The sequence below is a fragment of the Gouania willdenowi genome, chromosome 12, assembly GCF_900634775.1.
Source record: "Gouania willdenowi chromosome 12, fGouWil2.1, whole genome shotgun sequence".
Taxonomy (NCBI): domain Eukaryota; kingdom Metazoa; phylum Chordata; class Actinopteri; order Blenniiformes; family Gobiesocidae; genus Gouania; species Gouania willdenowi.
In genome coordinates this window covers 9,668,278-9,687,358 of record NC_041055.1, presented here as the reverse complement: position 1 = coordinate 9,687,358, position 19,081 = coordinate 9,668,278, and the positions used below count along the sequence as shown (strand labels likewise).

The window sequence follows — 19,081 nt, the reverse complement described above, 5'->3', positions numbered from 1 at the left end:
GCTGCGAATGTCTCTCGGTTTGATTTCTGATTGTATCGGTGTCTTTTATTGTTCTATTGAATTTCAAAACTTGAGAAACATTAGAAGGCGTCATTGTGTTGGTCGCTTCCAGCTAAACATCTAAAAAGGTTCTTCAAAACTTGTGGATAATCTTTGAGTGCAGCAAAGTAGGGTATATTTAGGTACGACAAAGAGACAGTAGTACAATGTCTTAGTCATGCATTGTCACAAACAAGAGTTACAAAGGTGCATTGTACAAAAAAAGATGGACACACATGTAAAAGATTAGTATTTATTTACAGGATGCCTACTAGGGGTGTGTTTTGCCTGGCATCTAGCGATACGATTCGTATCCCTATACATAGGTCACGACACGATCAGATATATCTCAATATTAAAGTATAAGGCGATTATTGCGATTTTTTTTTTTCAATATATGACTTAAGAAACAACTACTGTAATCTGTAAATTTGTACACCGTCATCAGAACATTATGTATGAAATATATTTTGGCATATTTTACTCTCCAAACATTGGCTTTAACATGCCATGTGCCAACATGACTTTAGTGCAACCTAACTGAGGTATATGCCGAGAACAACAAATAAATGCAGATAGCAAACTGCTTCTCTCGTCTCCTTTTTCGGCATGTACAAAAAAAAAAAAAAAAAAAAAAGAATAACAAAACTTCTGTGAATGCAACCATGTCAGAAAATAACTGAATAAATAAATAAAAAATAAAATAAATAAAGTTAGTTTTTAGATTTTATTGTAAAAACACAAGCTGGTCAACATGACCAGATTTCAGCGAACTTCTTTGTGCAGTTACAATGTCTCCTGCAGTGGAAAAAACTTTCCTTGGTAAATAAAGATAAAAAATAAAAACAATTTTAGAAAAAAATCCATATACATGCATTTTGAATTGATCCGAGAATTGCGCGACATAATATCGCAATATATCGCCAAATCAATTTTTTTCAACACCCCTAATGCCTACCATACTGTCTATCCATCATATACAGTATGAAGCCAATATGTTTTAATAAACCCATTTGAATTAGGCTTGAATAATACCTTACTGTAAGAAGTGGGTTACTGTAGATTACAGCTTAATGCCATCATTGAACCTTTAATTTCCTGAAATTCATTTAATCTAAATAAAAAACTCATTCTTTGCTTTAGTGTCTGTCTGTCCCCAAAACTGGATTACAGATATGATGAGTTTGAGAACAAACAGGAGGGTTTTGAAAGAAAAATGTCTCACAATGTATCACATGTTTTTTGTGACAATAGTAAAAATCCATATTCATTTTCTTTTTCCCCATGTCTACATATTTGGTCATAAATGAACACTATAAATGTAGTGTCTTACACATTCATGTGCAGATTAAATAAATGTCAGAGCGACTGACTGGTTTGTGTTGTGTATTGTTTTTTGGAACTATGACTCTCATTGTTTATAGAAATGCATGATTCAATATTTATTTTTTAAAAATAAGGAAATAAAATTGCAATAATTGTTACTATCGAATTGCAATACTTGCCTTGAATCAGAATCGCAATACATATCGAATCGGCACCCAAGTATTGTGATAAAATCCCAGCCCTAGTGAATTTGCATTGCATGGATTTCTCTGTGCATAGGTGTTTTTTGTCCAGGTCATCCGTTCCCTAACTACTGTCTAAAAGTATGTGTTTTCAAAGTTTTGGGATGAACCAGTACAGGCTGAACGTCCCTGTTCAGGCTCCTCTTCAGGTGACGGACAAAGTCTCAGACACAACGGCGATTGATTCTCTGACAACGCCAAACTCACACAACAAACAAAACTTAAACAGATTGATGTCAACTGATAACAGCTCAGACCCACAGCTGAACGCACCTGCCCAACTCCATTGTAACACACACTCCTTGCGACACGGCGACCAATACAGACTGGGAACAGGGATGTAGAGACAAACAAGGAGACAGACACAAAGACAGAGGCATACCGTAATGATCATACTCCCACAAACATATGCACTTTTCACATATCAGTAGCTCTACAATTGGTTTAAAAGTGTGGAGAAAATGTAAGAAGCCATATGATTGGCTGAAAGCAAACACATCTGATTGGCTGATGAATCTGTCAATCAGTTTTATCAGCCAATGGTGACGTTTGTTGACCCGCGACGTCGGGGCAGTCTCAAAATTCACCGCAGAGATTTCTCTCACAAATACACAGAAGTTTCACAGCACAGAAGCGGTTTGTACATGCACATTCAGCAATTTGCATTATCTGTGGATTTATATTACAAGTGTGCCTCAAAATCATATTTGTGAAACAGATCGTGTGCATTTGTGAATCTGAAATACAACTGTGAAACAAAGCATGTGCATTTGTGAAAAACCCTGCAAGAGTTCATTCATTATGATACTGTTCTGATTCCATAGTATTCCTCTTCGCTCCCACTTTCCCTCCCTACCTCTCCCTGCTGTTATGTCTGCTGTCTCTGTCTTATGGATCTAATAGGAGCCTCTCACTGCATTTATCCTACCAAAATTAAGGAATCAGTTCAGCTGGTCTCTCTACTCTATTGGTCGAATTTCTCAACAAGGAGAGCAGGCAATGGGAGAGCCCATAAGTCCTGAAAATGTGGAAGACGTCGACCAGACCAAATGTGATTTATGATAACAGGACTTCTGCTGATTGGAACTGGCATTTTCCTGATTTATCGCAAATTCGAATTACAACGGCAGCATCATTGGAAGCCGCTAGTCATCGATGGAGGGGGCCGAACTCTCAGAACTCTCAGATGGAATCCACCGTGGAACCTTAAGGATTAGTGGAGAGTTTGGGTCAAGGGAAACGGCCACACTATTGGATTATTGAATGACCAGGGACAATAGGGCTGGTAGTCAAATGTTGTAACAAGCCCGTCTGAAAACAACTATCTTCTCATCATCAGCCCCCCTGAGAACAGCCTGCTCAAGGTTGTCTCAATCTCAACCTTGGATGTATGCGGATCTGATGCTCCGTCCCCGTTCTTCTCTGCACCATCTGGTTTTTTCCTGGTTCTGTACTTTGTTCTCTTTTAGGGAATTCAGTTCATAATCTGCTTTTTCTCCTCACCTCTCCTTTTCTTGTTTTCACGTTTTCATCTAAATACAAGGTGCCTCCAATGCCTTTGGCGACCCACAGTTCTCCCATTCTTGTCTCCCTTGTTATCTGACTGTTCTTCCATGTTCTTTTTGTAAAGCACTTTGTGGTTTCTACCTGTGAAAAGCGCTCAATCAATAAAAATTACTTACAGACTTAGATACAAGACCTTCTCAGTACCACCCAGCTGAAGAGGAAGAGACAGAAAGCCTCAAACACTTGGAGGGAAGCTATCACCGACACTTATGCATTTCTTCTTCTCCTTTGTGTAACGATGTTCACCTCCATTTTTTCTGGTTTATTTTTTCTCACGTGTCTCTCACCCCCTAAAAAACTCTTGTGCCCTCAGCCCTATACTAAAGTACTTATATGATAAAGTATGTTACATAAATAAATAACAGTACAGAGACTGCCCCCTGCTGGGCTACGTAAAAACACTTGTGTTTCAAAAGACCTTTGAGTCAGAAGAAACAGGTATGGAGTGAATGTTTGTTCAAGTAGATGACTTTTGTACACTTAACTGTGTTGTGTGGCTAATCGATCAAAGAGTGATGAAAGCAATGTCAACAAGCTTCACCACATTCACTACATCTCTTCCACGTGAGCAGACGGCTCCTTTAAATCTGCACATGGCCGTTTTTATCAGATCGAGACGAAAGATTCATACTGCTGGCTGGGAAAAGACTGTGGCAGGTTGATAAAGACACGCCTAAGTGTGCATGTGTGTGTGTGTGTGTGTGTGTGTGGAACAGCTGATTCAGACTCTGCAGCGTTTTTCAGCTGCTGCTAATTAGTGGATGTGCCGACATTGCCTGGTGTATGACTTTGAAGCCAATCATTCAGATAACTGTGTGTGCTTCTGCGTGTGTAGGTGTGTCAGTCCGATGAATTGTCTCGTTTAAGCAGCAGATTATCTGGGTTTTCTAATTATTATGGAGTAATTAGGACTGAACTGCAGATTATCACACAGAGACATGAAAATACAGAAGCTCCGAAGGATGAAACATTTTAATAAAAAAAAAAAAAACATTCACATGCTGAGACAATAAAACAATACAGCAGTTGAGTCTGGATTTAACTACACCTGCTGTGGACTGGAGAAAAAAAGACACTTTAATATAGAAGATGAAGACGTTGAGACTAGGGGTGCACCCCCTCTCACCCGCCCCCTGCAGCCCATCAGCTTCCCTACCCACTGCATTGCACTTTAAAAAATAAAGAATCTGAATGTAAACTACATTTTTTTTTTTTACTTGTACTTATATTTTTTAAAGAGCAATGCGTAGATCTATGGTTTGAATTTGATATAGCAACCCCTCTATATTAACTGTTCCGCGTCACATGGGCAGCATTGATTAGATTCTCACGCTGAGGTTGCATACTAACGTACTGCTCATACTAAGTCTGACGCCAAAATGATTATGTAGTGCGTTCACATTACTAATGGAAGGATTGAGTAACTGAGAAAAACCTGACTATATACTATATCTGGACATTTCTTAAGTATGCACAGTGGGCACACTAGTCATACTCAACTAGGGTTGGGCATCGTTTGGATTTTAACAATTCTAATTCCGATTCTCAATTTCTATTCCTGTTCTAAACGATTCTCGATTCCGATTCTTTGAGTTGTGCAGGTCAACAGGTCACAGATTTCAAAGGGGAATTTTTTCATTTGAAAAAGCCTTTACGCAGCCTATTTCTTTATTAATTCACTTAGTTGATACAGTTTAATTTGGTTGCTGAAACTGTAAAACTGAAAGTTGCTGAAATAAAACTACAAACAAGTTGTCAGCAGTCTAAAAAACAAAGAGCAACAGGTAGACGTGAAACAAAATAAAACAAACTCAAACCCTGGAGCAGTCATGTGACAAATCAATCAACAGTTCTTGTTGAGAAAGATTATTGTTATTCTGGATACAGTGGAAACAGAAACTATCAAAATAGTTATATTTTGAACTTGTTTATATTGTTGGGAATATATTATATACATAAATGTAATTGGAGCATCAAGCCACAAAAATTGTACTGTTTTAAAAAGAAAATAGACTAATATAAGACAAAAGGTCAGTGGAAACTTTGGACATTTTTGAATTCTTAAATCTGTTTATTAAAGTAAAAGTACCCCGAGTATTTTTTCTTTATGTACATATGTAAATTTGACTGTAAATAAATTATGTTTTATATAATTTTATATATTGTAATTCCGAGGCAACAGCAGAGTCTGTCCTACACTTCCTCATTTAGCGGGGAATACGCCTACATTAAGGAAGAACTCATCCTTTAGTAACTCCATAAGTTGATTATTTAAACCGCTCTCTCAATCCCCTGTCAGCCTATGGTCAGCGGCTCCGCAGGCAAACACACACACACACACAAACTGCAGTCGCTACAGTCGTGTTCTGAGCGCACCTTATACAAACCCAGCGTAAACACACAGCAAGCCGTGGAAACAAACTCGTGCGGGCCTTTAGGAATCAAAAAAACAAATCGAAATTCAAACATCTTTGTAACGGTTCCGGAACCGGACGTTAGGAACCGGTTCCTAATTGGAACTGGTTCTCGGTGCCCAACCCTATACTCAACCGCCCCATGATGCATTGTAAGTGGAACTTAACATCATCCTGGCACTGGCTTCAAGCTAAAAGTCAAACATTCCCTTTTAAAAACAAAAGCATCTCTTCTTGTCTTCCATTAGTTTTTGGAAATAGAGGTCATGTTTTCAAGTTAACCAGAAGTTTTGTCAATAGCACAATGGCAGGTCTCTGAAAATCTCAGAAATGTCGGCATGAAATGTTTCAGCAAGTTTTCTGGATGAAATGAGCACATGTTGATATTCTACTTGGTCACTTCGCTTTTTATCGTTGTAGGTTTGAAATGCATCTTGGGAAACTTGGAAGTATACTTCAGTGGGAAATATCATCCAAATAATACTATATAGTAGACAGTATATACTCACCGATAGTGTAGTGTGTAGTAGGGGTTGAACCAGCTAGTCGACTTTAGTGTTGTCATGTTGTCTTGTGACGTCGACTAGTCGCAGTACCTGACTTTTGCCCAAAATGGCAGCGCAACGCAGCAAACGAGGGTCCTTTTCACCCCTGCACTGCAAGGCAGCACAACATCAAGCGTTTATCGCTCCTTCCTGGTTTGTGCTAAAACTGCAGCTAGTAGGCAGATACTACAGCTAATATACATGCTAATGTTAGCTGTCTGTGTATTAAGCAGATCTGCAAAACAGCAGCGCAGGACGAAGGCTCCGTTAGCGGGAAAAGATCGCTGTTGTGCCAAAATCTGTGACCGGAGGTGGCGACAATTCCAACCCCTGTGGCTTCTGGGTGGACATGTTTGTAATTCTTCTCCAGTCTGCATTTACTTCACCCCCCAGAGCGTCATGTTTAAGGGGGAGTAAATAGCTCCTTAATAGCTCCGAAGAGGTTTACGCAGTTGACGTAGAACTCTTCTTCTCTACCACCGAGAAACCACAGCGGTCACAGATTTTTTCGGGTCACAGATGGCTCTTGGTGATGTCATCGACTAGTCGACGTCGACTCAACTAGTATGCACTTAAAGTCGACCTTTAAAATTATGAAGTCGTTCAACCCCTGGTGCGTAGTGTTAGTATGCGATTTCAAACACAGCCTATGTCTTTGTGGCCAGCAACCAAATCGTCCATGAACCAGTACTGGTCACCACTGATTTGTATATTAGCATTTACTTTCTTCACTACTCACTTTTAGCTGTAAGTTCATTATTTATTTTAAGATCATTGCCCAAAATAAGATAAATTGCAATTTAAAAACAACTGACAATATTTTGTGTGGTTTTTATGAGTTGGATTTTAAAGCCTGGGCTTCGTAAGATGTACAGTAAGATCTCAAATCAATTGAGTAACATTGTAAGTTAACAACTCGTCGGTTGGAAAATAATTCCCACTGTGAATGTTGGTGGAATCCAGCTGGTAACATTTTATAGACATTAAAACAGTAATTCCCTTTGATAAAGAGATCTATGGTCCACCATCTTCTTATTTGATGTTGATACAACTTTTTTATTCAACAACATGTTTTGGTCACAACAAACGCACAAAATATGTTCCACCTCTACACTACACACATCTTTCCTTCCCCTCTTCTCATATTTCTTTTTCGACTGTTGTGCATCTCATTCCATCTGCCCAAGAAGAGACCGAGTTACCATAACAACTCGCTAATGTCAGCGGTCTTCTGTGATCCCATATGCAGGTTATCTGCACATATGAAAATGACTTTCTACACATCTCACCTCTCCGTCTTCAGGCTGCTTTTCCCTCCCGCAGCTCGCGTGTGTTTTCAGCGACCCGCGCCAAACCGTCGGCCATCAGCGCCTCCTCGAGACTTCTTCTGGCCTGGTATACTTTAATTTCCTGCTCTCTGGAAAAGAAAAAAAAAACACACACACATGCATTAGTGTTTCATATTTGATAATATGTTGGTTAAATTGAGCTTAAATGTTGCATGAGGCCTGAATATTTAAAAATATCTGTACACTTTGGGCTTCTTAAAAGATCAACCATGGACCACTGAGAAAAAAAAAAGAAATGTTTTCTCAGGAAATGAGAGGGGAAAAAAGAAATTAGCCCCCTGGCTACTATCCCATGTATTTACATGAAATCGTTTTATATTATATATATATATTTAAAAAAAACTCTTATCTAATTACAAGTTTCCATTAGATGCTCCACTTAACTCCCTGTTTACAAAGGACATAACATTCCAGCATCCACAACCGTTACAGCAGCGCTATCAAGCTCATTATCATTCAGAATGCAGATTTTGGGCAAAGAAAAGGGGGAAATTCCAATGTGTTTGTGCCCTAGTATGTATTTCCACACATATAACAGGCAGTATGTGAGGCAATAAATGATAAATATCAGTCCCGGCAGGATCTTCACTTCAAAATTCCTTGATGTTGTGAGTGATTTTTGTGCAATTTCAAGAGATTTTTGAGGAATTGCAAGGATTTAGAAAAATTGGGAGTTCTTTCAACAATTAGTAGTTGCAAATGACTGCAGTTGTGTATTATAAGCAGGGAAAAATAGCGAGTCCCTGCAAATATTATGGAGTTTCAATAAATTTCTGAATTTGAAGGGACTGGAATATCTACAACTGAATTATTCAGTAATTTACACAATGATTCATGTTTTCTTTGTTATTTTTCCCTTTCTCCAACAAGACATAACAAATGCTCTAAAGGGCCGGATTTGGCCCCCGGGCCTTGAGTCTGACTCGTGCCCTACAGCATGTTCTCTATAAATCTTGTCTGAGAGGAAATGTCTCAGAATCAAAGGGCTGTGTTGGGGGGTTAAGTGAAGAGGTGGGGCAGCGCCTTTGCTCTTTGCTGATGATGCAAGAGCTCCATCCAATTAAAGCCTCTTGTTGGCTCGGGATCGGTTCAGAGTGTGAAGAGGTTGGAATTTGAATGAAGGATTGTCTTCCATCCCCAGGTGTGGGAAAAAGACTGACCCAGGTGAACGAGTTCAAGTATTCACCACGGATAGAAGGATTGTCAGATTGATAGCAGGCGTGGACAAGTGTTCAGTGAGCTGTGGCAGACAGACGGACATCAAATGTTTCTATAAGGATCTACGGCGCTGTCCTCAATGATGGACATTAGCTTATTTTTAAAAGGAGTCATCGGAGAGTCGAAAATGGAAGAGCCTCAACTCCGCGGATGGATGGATGGATGTTGGCGTTAAAGAGATCATCTACTGTTTTTACAAATGTGTCCTAAAATCTTTTAAATAAACTCATGCCAAACAAAACACATTATTTTGCACCACATTTTGAAAATGGTACATTTCCATTTTAAAACCTGTATTCCACCATCTTGAAATCACCTGATTGAAGACGTCACACACACCCATCTCGTTTTCCAGTTCTCTATTGGAGCAAAGCATTCAGCCTGCTTTTTAGATCATTTAGCAGCTTTTTCAGTCAAAAAGACAATTTTGTGCTACTTTTGGTTGCTTTAAATCACATGTGTCAAACTCAAGGCCCGGGGGCCAAATCTGGCCCTTTTGCGCATCCAATTTGGCCTGCAGGAGAAAGTAAAAATGACAGAAAACACGAATTATTGTGTGAATTACCAAATAATCCAATTGTATATATCTCAAATTTACCAATTTCATGAAACACAAAATCTTTAGGGGCTAGCAGTTTTTTTGTTTATATCACATGAATGCAGCCATTTTTAATTGCACATTGTGAAAAACTTAATTTTTACCCACACATTTAGCAATTTCTTACAAGCATTTGCATATGATTCCTCCAAATTACACACAAATTGGTAACAATTGATGTTAAAATTGTATTTTTTGCCCCACCTAAAAACTGCGGCCCACTTCAGATCCAACTGGTCCATATTTGGCCTCTGAACAAAACAAGCTTGACATCCCTGCTCTAAATAATGAGGAAAGGTTAAAGATGTCGATGTAACCCTCTTTGGTTTACCAAAAGAGGATAAAAACAGTCATGACCCAAAACATAATCTATGACCGCAGGGAGTGCCAGTTCCCACTCTGCGGTTTGGTAGTAGACAATGAAGAGGTCAGTGTGCTGACACGCTCTGGCGGCTGAAGTTAGCGAGTAAATCACGGACTGTTGAAGGACTCCCAAAAGGACTTCTATTCTCAGGGTTTGTATGTCTTTAACAGTCCGTGATTACTCGCTAACTTCAATCAGGTGATTTCAAGATGGCGGAATACAGGTTTTAAAACAGTAAAGTAGTCCCGTTTTTTTAAAAGTTAATAAAATGAATATGGTGCAAAATAATGTGTCTCACTATAGGCATAGATCTTCTAATACAGTGGTTCTCGAAGTTTTGGGGGTAAAGTACCCCCTTTCTCTTATTTCTGAATCAATGTACCCCCTTTGTCCAACTGCAACATTTTGCTTAGAAGACAATTTAAAAACTACAGATTATAATGATGGAATGAACAAGTGATAACACACATTTTAAAGAATCTCATTTTGTAAATAAGTGAAACAAAACAGTATTTCGTGCAGCTCAGAAATATTTTTTTTATTACTACATTTTAGTTTAACTACATTTATATTTTACAAAGTGAAAGTATAGAAATACCGTTGTTTAAAATTGTGTTGTTTTAATAAAAAATAAATTTAAAAAAAAAATAATAATAATTTTAAAATTCTCTTTTAAATTTTCAGAAATTTCAGGTGACCCCATTTGAACTCCAGGCAATCCCACATGGTGCTCCGACCCCAAGGTTGAAAAACACTGATTTAGTAGCTCCTGAATAGATTTATTTCTGTAGTTTGTATCATTTGCAAGACTGACACTTTATTTGGTAGTTTTCCACTCTCTAATTCTCAAGTAGTGCCATTGTGTACCCCTAGGGGCACACATACCCCCGTTTGAGAAACACTTCTAATAAGTACATTTCAAAGGTTTTAGGCCACATTGTGGGCGATCTCATGAAGACGTTTTTCGGTATACAAAAATAATCACAATTATATATATATGTATTTAGTTTGATTGGAATGGGAAAGAAAAAAACAGACAGAGATGTGAGTTATAGGGGAAAAAAGGAAAAGAACAAAAAATGAAGAAGGGGAGAAGAATGAGAGCGATTTAGGATGACAGGCACATCCAACTGGAGGGAGAGAGGGGAAGAGGAGAGAATGGGGAATTAATGGAGGGGAGAGATAAGAAAAGGAGGAGGAGGGTTAGAGGAAATATAAGAGAAGGTAGAAGGGGGGAGGCAGGGAATGAAAATGGAAAAAGACAGAGAGATGCTAAACAAGAGGAGGGAAACAGACACACTCCTGATGGAGGATGGAGGATAAGAGCTGAAAAAGGAATTAAAATAATTCAGGAGCGTGCCTGCAAAAGACAAGGAAAGACGGGGTGATACATGGAGATCAGGAAATAGGCAGGGCCTAAAGACAAGACAGAGGGAGAGGAGGGGAAAGGTGGATGATAAGGGAATGGAGATGAAAAAAAGAAATGAAATGAGGAGAGGAGAGGACATGAGGCTGGAGAGGAGGAAAGAGCCACAAGGGAAAGAAAAGTGGGGGGGTTTGGGGAAGGAGAGCAATGGATTTCAGGGATTCTGCTGTAATAGCTCTGGCCAGATGTTCTCAGTGCTCCGTTTTGCACTGGACACACACACACACACACACACAAATACACTGCACAGTCCCATGGTTTGCATGCCCACAGTGCCTCCTGCTGTTATTACAGGAAATGTCTGTGACTTATCCGTCTGATCCAATGCACCGTACGAATACTGGATGGTATTAAGCTCCAACACCTCCAACTCACAGGTCGTTGTGTTCCTAAAGCCGTTTCTGAACCTATGTGGCGTTATGACAGGCTGACACGGGGGAATACTGTTTCCATCAAAGGCTTGACATCAAGGGTGGCGTGATCCGATGTTTCCCCAAGGAACGATGCCCAAAGCCACATACAGTACTGCCTCTGTGAAGTTACCTTCTCCCTAAAGTCCATCCAACCAGACAAGTGATTTAAATGTAAGGCCTCAGATTCTCTGTGATCACAGAAAACGAAATTCACGTTCTAGAAGGGAAAAATCACTCTGACACATTCCTTTTTTTCTCTATATATAGTTAAATTTGGGCTCCAGCATGACTCAGAAATGCCTCACATGCATTTTATGGGACAATATGACACATTAAAACACTGTTTCTCACTGGAAAGTGTGACAAACTGACAAATATCTCAAATTTGGCCCATAATCCCGTTGAAAATCTCTTGCAAGGTGTAACAAATCGAGTAATGATCATGTTATTCCGTGAATTCAGAGCTTCATCTGAAGTGCGTTTTTAACGCACTGTTATGTTATATTATAACTGCATTCAATTCTGGAAAGGCTCTGGTACAAAGACAGGTTTAGCTGATGGTGTATTAGCAGAACTGGTAATAGGTTTACCTGGTGACACGTTCCAGCAGAAGCATTACACCTCCAATCACACGGTTGCGCGGGATTTTGTGCAAAACGTGAGCGTGAATTGCCAGTTGGTGGTAATTAAAGGTTTAACAAATAATGTTTAGGGACCATATCACACATTTCAAAGGGTTTATTTTTCTCATTCTACGGGTGGCTGAGACATAAGCGGAGTTTGAGATTCTTGCCGGGGGGTGGGGCCAAAAGTTAAAAATAAAATTAAATATATAGACTGTCTCGAGATTCACGGCAACCAAAATGTGTGAAACATATGCAATAATGCAAAAATGATTAGTAACATAATTGATAATGTTGACTACAAAAATTTGCATCGAGACATCTTAATATTGTAAATTCATAATAAAATCAGGACGGTAGGCGCTTTCTGCTTCTTTTTTGCTGCAGTACCATACATGAACTTCCCCCCCAACAACCCCCCCACTACGCGTATGGGCTGAAGATGTAGCAGGGTGGCTACGTTGTGTGATTTCAACATACCTTCCCAGTTTAGTAAATCATCTGAAGCACATACAATGTAAAGAGAATATGATGTATGATTTCGGAAAGTTTAATAGCCAGTAAAGTCATCAAAACAGGGAAAGATAATGAATTGGAAAGAAAGAGGAAACGCGTTATGCGATGGGTAAACCCTGAAACGAACGTAGAGAAATTTTGAAACGGAAAATTTGGGGCCCTAACAATGAAACTGAAATCCATTTTCTTTCATTGCTCTGGGGACCCGTTTTGGTTTGTACTTTCGGTGCATGGTCACTTGTTGGCAGTTTAGTGAAACAGTTAACCGGCGTCAACTTACTCTGCAATTTAAAGCTGCAGTATGTAAGTTTCTTTTTGGCGTCATTTGGTCAAAAATCATTAATAATCTCATCAAAGTGTTCTGAGATGAGACTGGACCACTTCACCTTCTCTCGGCTCTATATTCAAGCTTTAGAATACCAAGAATGGGACACTCTCAGAAATCTTTTTACAAACAATGTGCTCCATAAGCTGTTTTTGGCATTACTAAGTCAAAGCGCGTTCACGTTCTATCGGTAGTGAAGACATTCCAGCCGTAACAGTCCGTCTCGCGGCGTTAAGCTCAACAGTTATCCGGCAAAGCGTGTAGAAGCAGAATGAAAGAAAGAAACCTGATGCTTTAGAAAGTAATTCTAAGAAATCATTTGCCTGCTCCTGGTCACATGTGCCGCCCAGCTATCCAGTAACACCAAGACAGTGATCACTGACAGCAACGGGTGGACATCACCTTAAGTGTCAACGTCTGCCAACACAGGCAGATTAGAAAGCAGCCTGGGGCTCATTGACTGTGACCGCCTGTGAATCCTTCCTCAGCCTCAGACAGATTCAATGAGAGGAGATGACTGCTGCGTCCCAGGTAGTGGGAGTAATCACAAGTGAGGAGAGCAGAAGATGAGTGGCTGAAGAGAGACGAGGCAGGAGATAACAAATGAAACATGGAGCAGGAGAAAGACAAAGGTGAAATATATAATTCAGAATAACAACGTGGTTGCAGTGCAAAGAGAGGAGGCGTGTCTGGGGTCAGGAATGTTGATTATTTGCACAAAATTTCATTCGTCTGTATATAAGTCACATATGACAGCTTCACCGTAAAATGCCAGATTGTAGACTGATTTACAGGTATTCGCCTCTTGTTGCAAAAGACAGATTTCAGTTTAAAAGTCTAAATAGAACCTGCTTTCTACATCATTTCCATATTCCTGGAGGAAATGCATCTATCTCGCTTCACTTTCAGGGTCCATTGCTGCTGAAGATGACGGAAAACCTTTGAGATGTGAAGCTGGATGAAGATGCTGTGCTTCAAGTGTCAGACTGAGGGCGCTTGCTGTGTGAAAGGACACATTCTGAGTGTAGCATGCATGTTCTCTTTGAGGATGCTTGGGTTTTCTAATGATACAAGACAAAAACATGGTGGGGTGGTAGTTTAAAGATGCTGGAGATGATGCATGTGTAGAACTTGTAGGTCAAAAAATCAAAGATGTAAAAAGTTGAAATTGCTGCTTGAAAATGTGTTTTAATCTCCACTGTATACACTCTCTTTATGACATTGTCAAAAAAGATTTGCACATTGCATTGTGGGATGTGGAGTCCCATAAACGGATGCATATAAGTGTTTTTACTTCATTCTTTCGGTGATTTATTGGGTTTCTTTGCCAGACAAGGAGGACAGTGATTCACTTGAGCCCATTGTTGTTCTAGTTTGTTCCTGGTACTCTGCCTGATGTCACCTTACTCCACAAGACATTCAATTTCTTTCGGATTTGGATATTACCATGTAAACTCCAAAATAAACACCTGTCATTGTGAAAACTCCAGAAATGTGTTGGGAAGTCACTTTGGCAGAGTTTTTGGGAATAAACACAAGAAATCACAGTGAGAATGAAGTAAAAACACTTTTGTGCATCCGTCTACTGGACTCCACGTCCCACAATGCAATATGCAAAACCTTTCCGACGATGTCAATCGGAGCGTTTACAGAAACAATCAAAGTCAACTTACAAGCGGCAATTTCAATCCTTTACATCTTTTTTTGAGCAAATTGTATGTTACACCTTGTATGTTAACCTCATTTCTAATGAAAGACCTGTCCACAATGTGCCTGCCCTAAACATTTTAACTAGGGCCGAGACAACAACAAAAAATACGTCGACGCAAAATGCGCGCGCGGATGCGTCATCCGACCAAAACCAAGATGGCGGAGAGTAACTAACGAGAGTGGCTCCTCCGAGTTTCAAAAGTGCAAGGCAGTGAAGACACGCACTTTTTCATCGAAGGTAGCTGTTCCCCGTAACCATCGTCCTTTATCCCGGGTGTGACTGGACGGCAGCGCGTCGACGCGACAAGGAGGAAACACCCGCCGTGACATCAGCGGCGGCAGCAGCGCGCACACACACACACACACTTCTAAGGTAAAAGGAAAGTTTATTTTTTGTTGGAAAAGCACTTTCTGTATTAGCATTTGGAATTTTGAGTTTAAAAAAAATGTGAGTGGCACAGTGCATTACTTTTAGTTGTTGTTATTTTCATGTGAATGAAGAATTGAAAGATGCACTTTTTTCAGTAAGCTCAGCCAGCACAACATAAATCTTAAATTCTGTTGGTTGAGGAAGGACACCATGACAGGTTGCCTGCTTCACTGCCTTTTTTTTTTTTTTATTGAATGCTACCTCTGACTCTGAATGCATTATTTTGTATTTTTATATTCTTCCTTGAACTTTATTTTGGAATTTTGAGTTGAATAGCAATAAATACACTGTATATTGCAATGTTAAGGAATTCATGTTTTTTTTTTTTCATTTTAGATATGTAAATCAACATGTATAATTTACTTTTAGTCAATTAATGGGGAGATAATCGATAATCGAATCAAATTGAACTGGAAAAATGAATCGTTAGATTAATCGATGCGTCGAAAAAATAATCGCTAGATTATTTGTTTAAAAAGTAATTGTTTATCCCAGCTCTAATTTTAACTTATGATTTCATTAGACCTTTGTCAGACATTAGGTTCCAATCTGTCTTAATCACATCTCTACACACGATCTCTGGAGATTTTTCCATCGCAGGGACAGCAGCTGACATTTCCTCTAAATTGTAGAGTGTTCCTTGTGGGAAACCTCTTCTATGTAGGAATTACAGAGGACACCACAGTCCCATGATGCATCTGACTTTAAAACATTTCAAAAGGGATCAAGAGGAATGAGAAGTAGTCCAGTGGAAATTCATGTATGGCAACAAAATGTCTACATAATTGTTCATGTCTGGTACTTTAGTATGTCCCTTTTAATTGAGGGGTAAATTAATTTGATATTTTGTGATTCTGAGAAAATAAGTAAAGATCAATGTGAAAAGAATGGAAGTTGAATGACTGCAGAAACGTGCTGCAACATAAAAGTGAAAGAGTGAACGTGCGTCTCACCGGATGTGTTCGTCAGTGACGGTGAAGGCTTTGCACAGTGGCTGAGACGTGTTGAGCCAGATGGCCGGATTCTTCTCTGCAGCCACTGACGTCTGGCCTGTGATGGGCACAGAGCTCATGTGTAGCGCGCTCGTGATGGCTGACAGCAATGTGTCCTCGCTGGAGTCTGGACCAAGGCCTACAAACACAAAGCCAGGGATCTCAGGTTAGCGGTCAGGTATGAGCTACAGAGTGTGCTAAGGCTAATTACGCCATGGGCTACAATAACTGTCCGTGCAAACCCCACCCCCTCCTTAAATGTTACCATTGCATTAGTTGGGATGAACTTGTTGTTTTGGCATAAAGTTAAGGGGTACGCTGAAAACTGATTTGGAGTCGATACGTTTTCTAATCCATTTTCTCATGTTTTACATTTTGGTCATATGTGGTCATATGCTCCTTCCAATGAATACAATAAAAATATGGTTTGAATTTTTTATTACATGTAAATGAGCCATGTAACCCTTGTAGATATTTGACGCTGCCAAACATAATAATGGACTCTTGGTTTTCTTTTTGTGTGAAGTCCATATCTCAGGTTGAATCGTAATTACTATATATTACCAGAAACACTAAAACAAAGTTTCTACGACATTAAATCAGTGTATCATTCGTTTTTCATTATGTAACAAAAACATGAAAAACGAAGTGAAGCGTTACACATTCCGAGATATCTTTAGTTCTGCAGCACTTAGGAGTCTCTAAATCCTCCTAAATGTCCGTGAGGAGGTTCTGTGCCCAACACCAGCTAATGCGAAAAGGACACGTTTCGGATGCACAGTTGGAAGCAGCGATCTTGTCATGCCGAACTGCCTTTAGCATAGCCGTTAGCGTTGCATGAGAGTACACTTCCGGGTCACGTACTTTGGCCACTCGGTAATGGAGAAAATGAAGAAAGGTGTTCGTTTTCCGTTTTTCGTTTTCTTTACCGAAGCAAAAGAGCTTGAATTTGAAAAACAAGGCGTTTTCCGTTTTTTCATTTTGGTTTTGGAAACAAATATTAAATAATGAGTGTTTTTTGTTTTTTTTTCTCCCCTTTTTCATGTTTTTGTTACATAATGAAAAACGAATGAATGAATGATACAGGGATTACATTACCTCACAAAGTAATAGAGTAAAATTGAGGTCGTATGTTATAAAATATGACCAGAATTGACACTTGTCGTGATATTTGTTAGCATCCCACATCCTGAACATTGTTGGATTGCTATAACAGTAATAAATATAAAACATATCAACTTCTCTGTAAAGTGTGGAGCACACAGTCATATGCAAGGAAATGAAACATGCAAGTATGTTTCAAGGCTACCCCTAAACTTTATGCCAAAACAACAAGTTCATCCCAACTTATGCAATGTTAACATTTTATTTATTGTACAGAACACCCTAATGCAAGAGAAAAATATGAAATATGGTGTCGGGGGTGCACAGATAGTTATCGTAATCCATGGCCTAAATGCTAAAGGACCTACTCTGCAGTTCTTTGGGCAGGTCCATAGTGCGCAGAACTTGTTCCGTGACATCCGACGATCGCAGGCCTTTCAATCTCTTCTCCCAAAAAAGCTGCAGTTACACAAATGCACAAATACAAGACGTGAACAACAAAAAAACAAACAAGCAAGTGTTCAATTCATTTCCCATAAAACAGCGTTAAGAAAACTTGCAGGAAGAAAGTCTGATGCCTTTTCAAGGTCCCATTTAAAACTGCATTTTTTTACAAGACAGATGAAGACATAGTGTCGGCCTAATAAATCAATAAATCAAAGGTATTTCTTCTGAAAAACAGGAGAATTTACTCACAAATATAGAAGTTGCCCCTCGAAACATTGTTGTTGACACGGGAAGGTTTCAGCAGGAAGTGTTTTTACATCATTCTTACAGTAATTTACTTAACTTCATTTTTAACATCCGCCATCGTTTTGCCAACAACTTTCAATCCGTGAAAACACCAGAAAATGTCACTTTAGCACTTAGCAGTGTTTTTGAGGTCTCACTGGCCTCTTTAGCGAATGACAGCAACTTATGGATGAAATACATTTACAGATTACAAATTACTATTTCATTTCGCAGATGCTTTTATCCAAAGCGACGTACAACACGACCCTCTGAATACTGCTTCCTTAACCGTTACCCCACCTCTGCCTCACATTTAAAACAAATGTGATTTATCGTCCCCAGCAGCTTTAAGGGAATATCAAACATTTGAAAGTGCTTTGCAAAAGAACGCTAAAATCCACATTGCTGGTGCACTGGGACAGGTGATACTCAGAAAAGTGATCACATTTCCATCCTAATCCTAATGTTTAATGAACCACATCCACCCCCTTCTCTGTGTTATCACACCGATAACAGACATCTTTGAATTATGTCCCTTTTTCTGATGGCATGTGAGCCCCATCTTGTGGCTGTAGCCATCATGACATGCTTGAGGTTGGAGAGATGCTCTCCTTCCAAGCTTTCAGCCAGAGGCTACAGTGAAAGCGTGGGGGGGGGGGGGGGGGTGTAACTTCTTGTGTAACAGCCTGATCTTTCACCTCAGGCAATACACAGAGTGTGTGCGTGTATGTGAGTGTCACCTGTCTTGGCTGCTCGATGGCCTGCTGCGTGTCCGTTTTCACCTTGTTGCCGGGGTGACTGGTGACCTTGGTAACAGGCTGTTTAAAGATGGATGCTGTCTGTCTGATAGGCAGGGCGGTGCTCAGGTCCGGTTTTCCTCCCTGGACATGACAACGGGAAAAAAAAGAGGCTTTTGAGTTTCTCTCCTCTCTTCGAGCTAGGGCTGGGCGATATAGACTAAAACTCATATCTCGATATTTTTTCTCCAAATTACAATAAACAATATGATTCTCAGTATTTTTAGCTCAATAAAGTCTTAAAGGAAAGACAATTCAGGGTTAAATTGTCTGATGCAAAATGCCACACAAACACATTTATTAGTTGATCAATTAAGGATACGTTCATCTGGCATGTCTGTGGTAGTAAATG

At 39.5% G+C, this 19,081-nt stretch overlaps 1 protein-coding gene across 1 annotated transcript in view; it reads right to left on the bottom strand.

Annotated features, from left to right (window-relative positions):
- mbd2 (methyl-CpG binding domain protein 2) overlaps positions 1 to 19,081 on the bottom strand; it is a 56,155-nt gene that overhangs the window by 9,903 nt on the left and 27,171 nt on the right. Inside the window, exons 3-6 of the mRNA XM_028463640.1 lie at positions 18,673 to 18,813; positions 17,569 to 17,659; positions 16,058 to 16,235; positions 7,422 to 7,549 (exon numbers count right to left, since the gene is read on the bottom strand). Coding sequence (XP_028319441.1) covers positions 7,432 to 7,549; positions 16,058 to 16,235; positions 17,569 to 17,659; positions 18,673 to 18,813 — 528 coding nt within the window. The 3' untranslated portion in view covers positions 7,422 to 7,431. The remainder of the gene's footprint in view (positions 1 to 7,421; positions 7,550 to 16,057; positions 16,236 to 17,568; positions 17,660 to 18,672; positions 18,814 to 19,081) is intronic.